This window comes from Chaetodon trifascialis, chromosome 3, assembly GCF_039877785.1.
Source record: "Chaetodon trifascialis isolate fChaTrf1 chromosome 3, fChaTrf1.hap1, whole genome shotgun sequence".
NCBI lineage: Eukaryota > Metazoa > Chordata > Actinopteri > Chaetodontiformes > Chaetodontidae > Chaetodon > Chaetodon trifascialis.
Window position 1 is genome coordinate 21,202,817 of NC_092058.1, and position 13,159 is coordinate 21,215,975.

The 13,159-nt window shown below is 43.0% G+C and overlaps 1 protein-coding gene across 4 annotated transcripts in view; it reads left to right on the top strand.

Annotated features, from left to right (window-relative positions):
• Positions 1-13,159, top strand: part of celf4 (CUGBP, Elav-like family member 4) — an 84,956-nt gene that overhangs the window by 13,686 nt on the left and 58,111 nt on the right. For all 4 annotated transcript variants that reach the window (XM_070959874.1, XM_070959876.1, XM_070959875.1 and 1 more), the window contains exon 2: positions 10,650-10,732. In XM_070959874.1, the coding sequence (XP_070815975.1) occupies positions 10,650-10,732 (83 nt within the window). The remainder of the gene's footprint in view (positions 1-10,649; positions 10,733-13,159) is intronic.

Genomic DNA, 13,159 nt, shown 5'->3' on the forward strand with positions numbered 1-13,159 from the left:
GGACTCTCCATCTGTGTATAAATAGCTCTGGATGAATTATTGAGGGACCTGGGGTTGCTAATAATCCCGCAGGACCCATCTGACAATGACACAGAAGATGGAGGGAAAACAATTACGCAGGCTTTCTCCTTCAGAAGAGTGGGAATGGGGGTGGGGGGGACTAGGCGGCCTCTGGGAGCCTCCTCGCGGGGCCCAACATCTTGGCTAATAAACCCAATTAAGTCTCCGGAATCAATCGGAGCCCCGGGGGCGTCCTCTCTCTTCCTTCCCCGGACGGCATGCAACAACAGGAAGTGTAATGATTCATGTTCCCCCTTCTGCATTTGGATCGTCCTCTCATCTCCATCTTGCAGGTTGGCAAGGCGGACGGGACAGGACAGGATGTCCGCCGAGGCAGGATAATAGGACAGGGAGAGGAAAGGAGAAGAGAGGCGAGTAGAGTAGAGTGGAGAGGAGAGGTGCACAGAGGAATATTAATGGGAGTGTTTATCCTGTAAGTGTTTTACCACAGGGACGAGACATGGGACCACTCCCATGACAGAATTAAGGCACTTTGTCTTCTTAGTGATACATGATTCATCTGTAGACGGTTTTGATTAATCAGCTTTGCCAGGTACCTCCCTGGCTGTTGACACAACATGCTCCTGCTATCTATCTATCTATCTATCTATCTATCTATCTATCTATCTATCTATCTATCTATCTATCTATCTATCTATCTATCTATCTGGGTGATAATATTGGCTTTTAATTTAATGTTTTATGTTGGCGCCACTTCCAGTATACACAGCTACATGAAGACAGAAAAATAAAGAAAATGAAGCAAAGACTAACATAACATAACAAACCTTGAAACTTGTATTGTCTCTGCCCATTTTATTTATCTTTGTCTCCTGTTACAGTGTTTGTATATTCCATCCCCATGGCCGAACAGGAAGGATTCTGCAAAACCCTTTGTTAAGTTCAGTAAGCAGGTTTTCATCCAAACGTAGTGCAGATTCAAACTACATTTCCACAAAAGTGGCAGAAGAAAATGCAAATTAATGTGCGTTTTGGACCACTACTGATATTAATTTTAGAAGTTGGTTGTTGTCATTGCAGACGAAGCGGTCACAACAAGATGACATAATTAAAGAGGAATTGTCAAACCTCAAACCTGACAGAAACATGACATTTCTGTTTGTTTCATGGCACATGGCAAATATGTTATTATGGTTAAGGAAAGGCAGTGGTTATGGCAAATAAAGCAAGTTATAGTTAAACATTTGGTCCAGGTTAGGGAAATCGTGGTTAGGATTAATGATAACATTAGCTGCAGGAAAGGTGAACTCTTGCATGGAATCCTGGCGGGCTACAGTGTGATCCACATCCACACCCTTACCTGCCACCTCACCTCAGAGTGCACTCCCTCCTGTGTTGGTGAACATTGGCACTGCATTTCTATTGTGTAAAATCCTCCAGTATGGACATAAGTCCAAGAGATACTGGGCTTTTATTTTCTGTGTTTTAAAGGCCGGTGTACATGAGAGCGCCCCAATCACTGAAGAGATGAAACAAGACATCCAGCCTTAAAGTGCTTTGTGTGCTGTCGGGTTTTAGGGGAGTTTTAGTGTCCCATGATGGTTTAAACACAGTTTCAAAGGTTTTTCCACTCTGCCGAGTATAAAGTTCCCAAATTAAACACTGAACAGTTGTAGTTTTGTCATGAAGAAAAATCTGATGCTATTGTTATCAGTCGTGTGTTAGTCAGCATGAAAACACTGAAGAGCGTCAGACTGGGTATGTAACCGTGCAGACTTTTGGTTCATCTTAGGAGTCATTCCATGTTTAATAATTCATGTTGTGAAAAGCTAAATTTGGGTGTCCCAAACATTTCCTGACAAAATGGCTGAGGTAGGATGAGAGTGAAGCGATTCGTCCGCCTGGATATCAGGGATAGCTCTAACTGTTTGGTGTGCATGTGTGTCTGTGTGTGTATTGCCATCAAGGGAGCTTTTAACGAGAGAGTGTGTGTGTGTGTGTGTGTGTGTGTGTGTGTGTGTGTGTGTGTGTGTGTGTGTGTGTGTGTGTGTGTGTGTGTGTGTGTGTGTGTGTGTGTGTGTGTGTGTGTGTGTGTGTTCAAGCATTTAAGTTACATGCGATATGAGTGTTATTTCGGAAGGTGTTTCACTTTGTGGCATGAGAGCTGAAGTGTGACATGCAAGCCCAGTTTATGTGTATGCTCAAGTGTGTGTGTGTGTGTGTGTGTGTGTGTGTGTGTGTGTGTGTGTGTGTGTGTGTGTGTGTGTGTGTGTGTGTGTGTGTGTGTGTATGTGTGTGTGTGTGTGTGTGTGTGTGTGTGTGTGTGTGTGTGTGTATGCTCGTGTGTGTATAAATGTGTCTATGCTTGTGTGTGTTTTCCATCCCAACCCTCAAGGGACCGAGTCGGGGGTGGGTGGTTCAGGGTGGAGGGGGGGGTTGTGGGTGGTGTAGGGGGACGACACTGTCCTAATGATGCATTTTCTACGCCATTGATTCAGTGGCTCTGCTCTCCAGTAAATCCTTCACATGCAACACATTAAAGCTGGCCCTTTTTCCTCTGCCAATCGATTAGCACAGCTTAGAGACGGCCACTCTGGGAAGCAGGGCGAGAGATGGGACCTGTTATCTTCAGGGACTCACACACACACACACACACACACACACACACACACACACACACACACACACACACACACACACACACAGGCAAACACCATTTGATCCCATTTTCTTGTAGATATTTTGTCATAAACAGTATTTTTGTCATTATCTATGTATGCTCGTACTGTAAAAGTGCATCATAGTGTGTGAGAAAATGTTGAGTTTACATGCTGCTAATACCTGTAATCTCTGGATTACGGCATGCATTTTAATATGAAGGTTGTCCACATCCAACTCTCTTGGTCTTTATTTGTTCTGTTCTTTTCTGTTGTTTGTTTTGTTTTTTCTTTATGGCTTCCTATAGGTACCGAAGTGTGCAGATACATGAGCATTATGTCAATAAATGAGAGTGTTCAGTTTAATATGCATGTAGTAATCAGTGATTTTCTAAGCTTTTATTGTCTTAAATAAGGTGATCTTTATTCCCACACTAGTTGCCATGCACATTTTTGGGCAACATCGAAGCAATTTATTCAGGATATTTCTCAGTGTGTTGCTGAAAGTAACATTCAAACCCCTCAGAGCACATTAATTTGGCATGATGATTTAACAGTTTTGCAGGAAAGGCCCAGTTATAAAAATTTATTTGACACCCCACGGTCAATCAGAACTCAGTATTCACCCAGGATACAGTATAATAACTTTTATTTGACAATCTTCATATCCTCATCTCAGAGAGTAATTTAGTTACAACTGGAGCCACAATTGTTCTAAATTACTACATCCTGCACTTTTCAGGATGGGAAAAAAAATGCAGCAGATGCACAGCAGTGCTGTCCCGTCCCTGTGAGTTTCATCACCTTGTTATTAACTTTTGCTCTGTCTTTTCTTGCTCTGCAGCTCCCTCAGTGACATGCTCAGTACGTGTTCCTATATAACAGATTATTTTTGTTCCCCTGAAGAGAGGACTAAGGGATCTGCATATAGTCGCCTATAGGAGAGCTGGGACTGCTATTACACTCCATTATAAATGAATTCACCTCCTCTTTTCATAATGCTGCCCCATAGTTCTGCTTCACTCCGCTGAAATAATATCATACTTAAGACCAGCATTCATTAGTCCCCGAAACAGCTCCTGAATTTTTAAGGCCTGTTTTACACAGTGAAAAAAAGGCTGTGGTCTCTGAACAGCAATTGATGTTTTTTTGTTTTTTTCCGCGTGTTCACAGTACAGAGTACAGTACCGTTCTCTGAGCTCGTATTGTGGGCTTCAAAGTGCTTTTTTATTTAATCAGGGTTTACAGCTGCCAATTAAAGATTTTAAGATGATACGAGGAGAAAGTTGGAGTGTTCCTGGAGACCTTGGCTGTGTCCCCTAAAATAGCTTCTATCTTCTGTCTCTTTTTCCATTGTGAGTAATGATCTGAAAGGTCAGCAAAGGTGAAGGGGATATGAGCGACTGCCGCTCACTTTATTGAATTACTATTCCTCGCAGAACCAAAAGTGAAGGGGCTGGTCTGGGTTCTTCGCTTTGATACCAGATTCAATAGGAGATATTTAACTTAGACCAGTCTGCAGGTTAAATTAAGTTTTCAGTATTTGGTATGTGAGTGTAGCACGATATGGACACCATGTCCACAGAGATAGCCAGGTGGTCAGACGTGTCCAATGTGGAAAGACATCCACAGGAGACACGTATATGGTTGCAATAGCTGCGCCTGCTTTTCTTTCAGAAGTAGAATTGCATATACATAATGCTTTTCTCATTTAATTTTATGGTGTTTTGAGCCAGACAGAGACTGAATACCAACAATCACATGGTTCATATTGAGTGTCCCAGTTACAGCAGCACAAGGGCAACTGTATCACTCTTGAATCAGAAACTCTTTTAATATGACACTTATTAGTATTCCTCTCCTGCGCTCAGTGGTACTCACTGTCACCATATGACTAAAAGACCAAGGCTTTATATGCTATTTCTCTGAACACAATAAGTCAAGAATTTTCGTCTTTACTCTGACCCATTTCAAGAGTGAATTGAAGAGCGTTATCTAAGTCTTAGCACTCACAAAAATCCAGTCAGAACGTTCTTGTCTTAAGGTCAATCTTTTAAAAAGGAGAAAAAAAAACATTCTTCTGTTTATTGAGCAAAGGCTGTCCTTGGTCAACCCTTTCAGGAGGAGATAAGTGCTAACAGAACTGAGGTAGGGGGAGACGCGGAGATTTCTATTGACTGACTGAAATTGGACAGCCTCAAACAAAGTTTCATGCCAAAGTTTTTCGAGGCAGAGTTCCAGGGCTATGCAGCGTGGAGTTTCAGCTGCGCCGTGGATAAAGCTTTTTAATGCTATTGACTCTTTTTAGGCTCTTACCAAGATGTTCTGAAATATTTAAATGATCACTGGGAGTTTCTACCCGTCTGTGGCTGAGAATAAAAGGATAGAGTGAGAGGAGGGAACTTTTTATGTCAGCCTTTTACAATCCCTGAATTAATAGGCACAAGATAATTAGAGAATTCTGTGCAATAACATTGTCCCCAAGCTGTCTAGTCTTGGGTGGTGTCAGGCAATGCATGCTGGTAAAAAGTAATTCATGTGTCCAGTAATGCTGTAAAGTGCTAATTCAGGAATGCATTAGTAGTTTTACTTTTAGTACAATTATAATTAGCTTCAAAGGTGAATTTCAGAATTGGAGTGTTCCTGTCAAGGGCCAAAGCAGCCACTGAGGGCAGAGAGGTCATGGTCTCTGGAATGTTTTCGGGTAGTTGACGATTTCATTGACCTCAAGAGTTTACATTTTGTAATTAGACATAAAATACACAGGGTGGGGCTGAATGCCTTTAAATTTGACTGTCTTAAGGCAAAAAATAATTTCAAATGAAGCATGATAACATGATTTAGAATTTGATAGCTACATGCAGGTACATGATAAAACAACACACTGTGTGTATGTGAAAGGGGTTTCTTGTAGTGACAAGTGATTCGCTGACTCTGCAGTTCTCTTCAACACTATGGAGTGTTTTAGCGTCTTTGCACTCATTAGTTTGGTGTTTAAATTCAAATTTGCCATTTTGGTTCACTCTCACCACTCTCTCAAGAGTTGTTCACAGCAGCATTAAGCAGCTGTTTCTGGTGAAAAAACTCCCAAAATCAACAGTGCACTGCGTCTGCCCAGCACCAAATGGATTACAGACAAAGTTAATGAGTAGCTGGAGCACTTAGTTTCTCAAGAGTCAGGTTTTCTCTCAGGAGCTGGTGGAGACCAAAAACAGAGCTTAAAGGAGAGTGAATACTGGGCTTACATTCATCAGGTGGTACGAAACACAACACCAAACGAACGCTAAAGTTGCTCTGTATCTGCTTGCTAACATGCTAGCTATATCAACTTTAAAAGTATGTCAGTGTTGTGTTTACACCTTCTTTTTCTTAATAAAAATAGTTATTGTAGGTTTAAAGAAAAGAAAATCCTGGCTTCCACCCAACCAAGGCTGAAATATCTGAAAGACTATGAGAAACTCTGCAGTTAGTCATGGACTTGAACAAATACAAAAATATATTCCAGTGGAATTGACATTGCTTCAAAACTCATGAAACGTGCTTCAGCCAGGACAAGTCGGTTTAATTAAACATTACTGCATCACATTGGTATTCAAATATACTGATCCTAAGAAGATGATTTTAAACAACATGGCATCGCTGTAGATATATATATACACTAGTGTCCAAACAGCCAACTTGTTGAGGAGATACATCTAGCAAAGACAGCTCATCAAGTGAATGTTTCCCACAGTTAACAAGGTCAAAGCTCTATGTGGTCCAACACAGCTGTCATTTAAATGAGGCCTGGTGACAGTTGGTGGATTTCACCACTGAAGCTCATGTCTTTTCTTCTTCCCCCATCAGTAAGTATTCATAGTCTCCACCATTCCCTTGCTGCTTTCTTTCATTTCCTCTCTTTTTCTTCCCCATATTCCTCCCCCTCTCTCTCTCTCTCCCTCTCTGTCTCTCACTCTCTTCCTGTTCCTCTCTCTCACGGTGGGTGTGTGTCCCTTTAGGGTGTCTGCAGCGGTTGAGATAAGAAGCGAGTGTAGGACACAGGGGGATGGTGTTCACAGAAGCTAGGTGATCTTATCTGTTCTCTCTCCCTCTCCCTCTCTTACCGAGCTTCCCTCGCTGTTCTGCTTTTCCCTTCTGCTGTTCTCCTCCCCCTCTTTCCTTTTACTCCCGTGCCCTTCTTTCTCTCTTCCTCCATCTCTCTCTCTCGTCTCACGCACACATATTCTCTCAGATCCCCTCTGCGCTGCTGTTGATTTGAATTTGAAGTGATGGGAAACCAAATTGGCAGCATTGACAGCAGAAACAAACAGCTTATCTCTCTCTCCTGGGCCAATATGGGTCTTAGTCAGATACTAGAGCCGCTGCCAGCATCTGACTTGTGACAATGATGATAAATTGAACGTTTGTTGACTGTCACTTTTCGTGTGTGTGTATGTGAGCGTGTGTGACCATGTTAGCATCTATGCTTGCCCCTTCCATACATGTGTGAATACAGTCGGTGGTGGAACATAACTAAGTGGAAGTACTGCACGTAAGCACAATTTTCAGGTACTCTCTCACTCTTTACTTTCCACCATTTGTATTTGCCAGTCATAGTCACTAGTTATTTTGCAGATTAAGATTTTATATATGAAACGTGACACTCATGTAAAGTATGATACATTGCTGCAGATTAAAACACTGATTCCCAAACAGGGGTACTTGTACCCAAGGGGGTGCTTCTGTAGCTGCCATGGGGTACATGGGAAGGTTATGAATCTAAAACAAGAATTACAGTTTCTTAAAAATATAATTATCCACATATTTGTGTGGAGAGGGACATGAAATGGAATATCTCAAATTGGTATGAGACTGATCTTATTTTTTTTCTCATAATCTTAATAACTGGTAAACTACCAGCTATTATTGCTGCACAGGGCAGTCTCTGAACAGCCTGAGTCAGTTGGAGCAGTTTGGGGTTTTTTGTTTGTTTGTTTGTTTTTTTTGTTTTGTTTTTTTCAGTATTTTTTACTAAATCTATGTAGTATAGAGGTGAAAGGAAATGTGGGGACTAAGAGCTGGGGGTGACATGTAACAAAGGACCCCAGCCAGACTAAAACGGGGGATGCTGCGAGTACATGGTCAGGATTTTAAACCCCTCGGCCTCCAGGACACCCCCAGCTGTAATAGCTTAACACCATGTGCTTCAGTTCAGAGTGCATGAAAATGATTAGCAAGTGAGCAGAGAAGTGGAAAAAAATCCAAGTAATTGATAGATGGTTGAAACGCCCGGCTTCTCCGAGGGGTAGTGAATGTAAACTTGACCAAACCTACTGGAAAATAGAAAAAACAAGAGACAGGCCTAAAAAGGGACAATTCCAGGGTCATCATGTGTTGTTTGAAATAATTATATCCACTTTTATATAATGAATGAAGAATTCAATGAAATCCACTTTAAAATGAACGCAAACACATTTAGAACATGCGTGTTGTCAATGACCAGCTGATTTGTTTTCCCAATTATATTTCTCAAAGAAATGTAATTGCTGCCTGCATTATGTTCCATGGTAATGGTTGTTGAAGTGTGGGAAATGCTACGTGGCTATGTTGCACGCAAACAGAAGTGAGGTGGTCAGGGTGGATGGTGGGTGTACAAAGTCTGCATTAAACAGAGACCATCCTTAACCTTAACTAAGTGCTGTGAGTGCATCAACATCACCACCAACGTTTTTAGTCAAGCTTTAGCTGCTATGATTGTATGTTGTATGGCAGGCGTGGATATTGTAGAAAAACAAATGAAACAAACTGTCAGTAAGCATTTTACTGATACATTCACTATCAACATTTTGCAAACTTGGCAACTTAGCAGAAAATGTTACTGCAGTAGATTTCTTGTAATGACTGTATATGTTATGTATTTGGTCTTACAAATTCATAGTATATAAATGTAATTTCTGGGCAACAGGGTTGGATGAAGGGATACTTGAGCTCATCTGAAATGGCTGTCGGAGCACATCAGGAAAAGAAAAACACTGGGTTAAGCCATCCAACAGGATGTAAAGTAGCTCAAATAATCTCCATATCAACTACCCACAACATTTAAATGCTGCTTATACACTCATACATCAGTAATAAGCAGTGCAAAAGTACAAAATATACCAATACAACACTGACAGATAATGTTTTATTTTTGGAGTGGTCCGTACATTGTGGTATGTAGCTGGACCTAAATACTTCTTCCATTACTGAACACGCTGGATGGGGTGGGTGCCTGCACTCCAAACATGCCAGTAAGTGTCAGGCGTGTGAATCAGAGACTTGCGTGCGTTTCCTGTGGGACGATGCTGGCATGTAGCGTTAACACGACAGGCCCAGAGAGGACGAGGAGGTAGCCAAGCTGTCAGCAGCCAGCTCCCACTTCGCCTAATGAGAGAGAGGCCCGTTAATTAAAAACACCAACAGGCGGAGCTCCCCTGTGTCCCGCCATCAGGACGACCCGGGGTTAAAGACACGGAGTCGAGAGGATGGGAGGCATGCTGCTTCTACGTACAGTACATGGTGCTGCCCTCAACAATAAATAGCCCCCAGTATGCAAAAAGAACAAAGCAAAGCACGACTGGGAAGAGCTATAAGAGGAGGGTGCTTTCTTTAGACTGCACTGTGAGTTTGTGTTTTTTGGGGGGAGGGGGTCTATGGTAATCGGCGGCTCAGCCCTTGATGTTCCCAGAACAAAATGCGGTTCTTTTGTTTCCTTGTGCTTGTGTTATTTGCGTGGCAGCAGGGAACAGTTTGTCAAAATCTGCATGGAGACCTCTGTGATCCAAAAAATTTAATTTAAAAAAAAAGCAAAAATTCCTGTACATGAACAGTTTTTTCTTGCTGCTGTAATGTTTGTGTCGACCATATTGTGCACTGAAAATACTTCAAACGTCTGTTATCATTGTGGAAACACAGAGACTAATTGTCCCCTGTGGATGATGATTTTTTTTTTCTCTCACCGGATTTAATTGAATTCAATTGAAATTAAATTTTCTTCTATTTCGTAAAAAAATTCCAGGGTCTGAGCACACAAGCAAAAACCCTGCACATACAGCATGAGGAATATTTGCCTCAAATTGAATCATGTCACCGCAGCCTATTGTGCAATTGTCTTTGTAAGTGTTTTATTAAACTGTCAAACACATGAATCATTAGCCTTGATCTGCGGATTGACAGTTTGTCAGCTCTCTGACAGTAGCGTGCGCCTCACTGTCAACAGGGGGTGGCGGGGGAACGACTTACACGTTCCCCACGGCTTCTTTTTCTTCCTTGCCTCCTGCGTCTCCATCTTCCTTCCACCCCCACATGTCAGCCCAGGTGCTAACAAAACTGAGGATTGTGGGTAGTCTTGGAACATATGGAGCAGGGAGACGGAGGAATGAAGGGTGGAGGGAGGCGCGGGGAGGGGTGGGTGAGAGAGAGAGAAGCTGTCAGGGAAATGTCTATCCCTGTCACAGCACCCAGAAGAGTGCGATGGACGAATGGATAACTGCTATTTCAGACTGCCAGGGAGAAAGCTCAGGCAGATTTGATGTGTTTTGCGGGCAGCATGGCTCTCATGCAACAGAATGCACAAATCGTCGCAGCTCCAGAGCCACAATTTTTTCATCTCACTTTTGTGTCTTTCTTTTTTTTTTTTGCATGCGTATGGATTGCGTTTGTGTACGCAGGAATGCTCCGTTTGTTCAGTCGCTGAAATACTGTTCGCTGTGCACAAACACACGCAGGCACACACACAAACACGAGTGAATTCCCAGCGCGGCTGTGTAGACAGAGTTTCAGAGCTTTGGCTGCAAGCTCGCTCTGTGTGAGCGTGCGTGCGTGTGTGTACATGTTGTTTTTGGCTATTCGCTGGTGATTGGTGCAGCCCCCTCCCATGGCTGCCTCTCCTTCTCTGTCCCAAGTTCACATAACATAATTATCTCTCTCTTTCTCTCCCTTGCTGTATTTCAGGCTGTGCCTTCCTCACCTACTGTGCCAGAGAGTCGGCCCTCAAAGCCCAGAATGCATTGCACGAGCAGAAGACCCTGCCAGGGGTAAGTAGTACAGGAGGAACGCCATGTCGACCCAGAAGCAAAATCTTACATAAACACATCTTGGATTCACTCTGGCACACACACAAGCACAGATGCTCATTTTTAACATATAATGCCTTATATTCATTTCAAATCAAAGGGGACTGACTGTCTTTGCCATGCTTGTCATGTACTGTTTATCACTGGCTGTACACCAGACATGAGCACAGCCCTCCTTTCCCTTAAATATCCATCCTTTTCCTCACCCCCCCTCCCCCCCACTGCCTCCCTCTCTCTTCACTTTGACAGTCACACACAAACCCATAGGGAGAAACCACACACAGCATCGCATCATAGGAATACTATTTATAGTCTTTCCTCCAGTTTGTGTAAATGAGTGAGTGCCTGCGTGTGTGTGTGTGTGTGTGTGTGTGTGTGTGTGTGTGTGTGTGTGTGTGTGTGTGTGTGTGTGGGCAAGTGTGTGTAAAAGCGGGTGAGCGGGTGGATGTAGGCTATTTGTACATTTATGTACACGCTCCGCATCATGCCCTGGACTGGCAGCATCATGAATGTACATCACGACAGCTCATGACTTCACAACAGATGTTCACATGCTGTGGATGTACGATGCAGCTGGAAGCCACGCGTGTCATGTTTTAATGCTCGGCTCCAATTCATACATGCTAGAATAAGGGATTTTTTTGACATTGTCACAGGGAAGAGGTAGATATTCAATTGTTAGCATGTGTTTGTGTGTGTGACTGTGTATGTGTGTATGAGGGATTAAATGCATTGTGAGCATTTTCTTTAGTGTATACATGATGTTATCATTATTTATTTGTGTGTGAGCGTGTGCATGTGTGTCTGTAATAGCATGTGCTCGAGTGTGCATGCACCTGAATGCACATGCTCGCGCGCTCGCGCCCGTCTGCTCATGTGTGCGTATGTGCATGTTAGGAAGTTTTGATGCGTCTCTGTCAGGCCTGGCTCAGTTTGCTCTGTTCGTTTTTAATGACGCCTCCAGGGAAGCTGACAGTCGCCGTGTTGAGCGCGCAGCCTTTGATGTGAGTGATTATGACATCACAGACGTGCAGCCGAGAAGAGCGGAGGAGTGGGGATCCGTGCTCTCAGTTTTTTTTTTTTTCACTTCCCAGTGGCATATTATTCAGAAAGAAAGAGGGAGGGAGAGATAGAGACACAGAGAGAAAGAGAGAGAGGAGAGATTAAATATTTGGCCACAACCAGAATGCGATTTTGTGTTCACACAAAATGTGCTGCTGATTGATGTTTTTGCCTTTGTTGCGATTGTTTGACATGAACCAGAAGATATGGGCACAAAAAAAAACTCTTTTAAGGATCCTGTCTTCACATCTTTAAGGGAAAGAGACTGTACTTGGCATCACATGCTACATAGTAATGCATCAACAGCAAATAAATTTGATCAGTCACTTGCAATCAGCATTGTTTTAGAAGGAAATGCTAATTAGCAATGCCTTTGCCAGCGGAGGACAGTGTCAGGTTTGCATTTGATCGATGGTGAGCGTTAAGTAAACAAAGGTAATGCCATAGGACAGACCTAGATGCTCAACAAACCCTGAAGCAGAGCACTGAGAGAGGCAGACCAGGAGACTGTCTTTTGTTGCTGGTGGAGGTAAAGCCAGCAAAACAGAATAAATGAGTTCATTAGAAACAGAGCGAGGACTTGGCCCTGGGAAAGGCAGTGGGACGTTTTATGGCACACGACTACACCCTCTTTCCTCCGTTCCTTCACTTTTTTCTTCTACCTTCTTCTCTCCCTCGCTCCATCCTCTATCAATCCCCCACTCAGAGGCCAACACAACCAAAACCCTGCAAATGAAATCCCTTTTTTCCCCCTTAAAGCCTCTTTCCCCTTCACTTCGCGTCCTGATGCGCTTTTTATCGTCAAAGTTGCTCCCCAACCCTTACATTTAAAAAGTTTTCTGCCGTCTTTTTTCTTTCGCTGCCAGGTGAGCCGAGAGAAGAGGGGATTTGGCGTCCTAGTGGAAATGCCCTGTAAGCATGGCTGTAGGCTGTTAGTGTAGCTCAGACGCAGTACTGAGGGCTGCCTTGTGTGTATGTGTGTGTGTGCAACTGAGCCTGTGCAGTGTCAGGAGAGACTTTGGGTAAACAAGCGACAAGCAGAAATACTGATGTTAAAGTGACACTGACATTGAACTACTCATGATAGATGACAAATTGTTTTCACATCCCTCATTCCATCATAGTGCCACACACTACAGGTACACAGGATTATGCTGATGGAGAATAAGTTTCTGCCAGCATAATTAAATCAACTCTACTGACACAGAAGGCAGTGTTGCTGCTCTGTTTGAGGACATTCACAACATTCAAGAGGTACATTTGAATGAAAAGAAAAATCCTGGATGGATCATAGAAGAGAGCTCTAAAGCACAGGCCCAGGGGCCA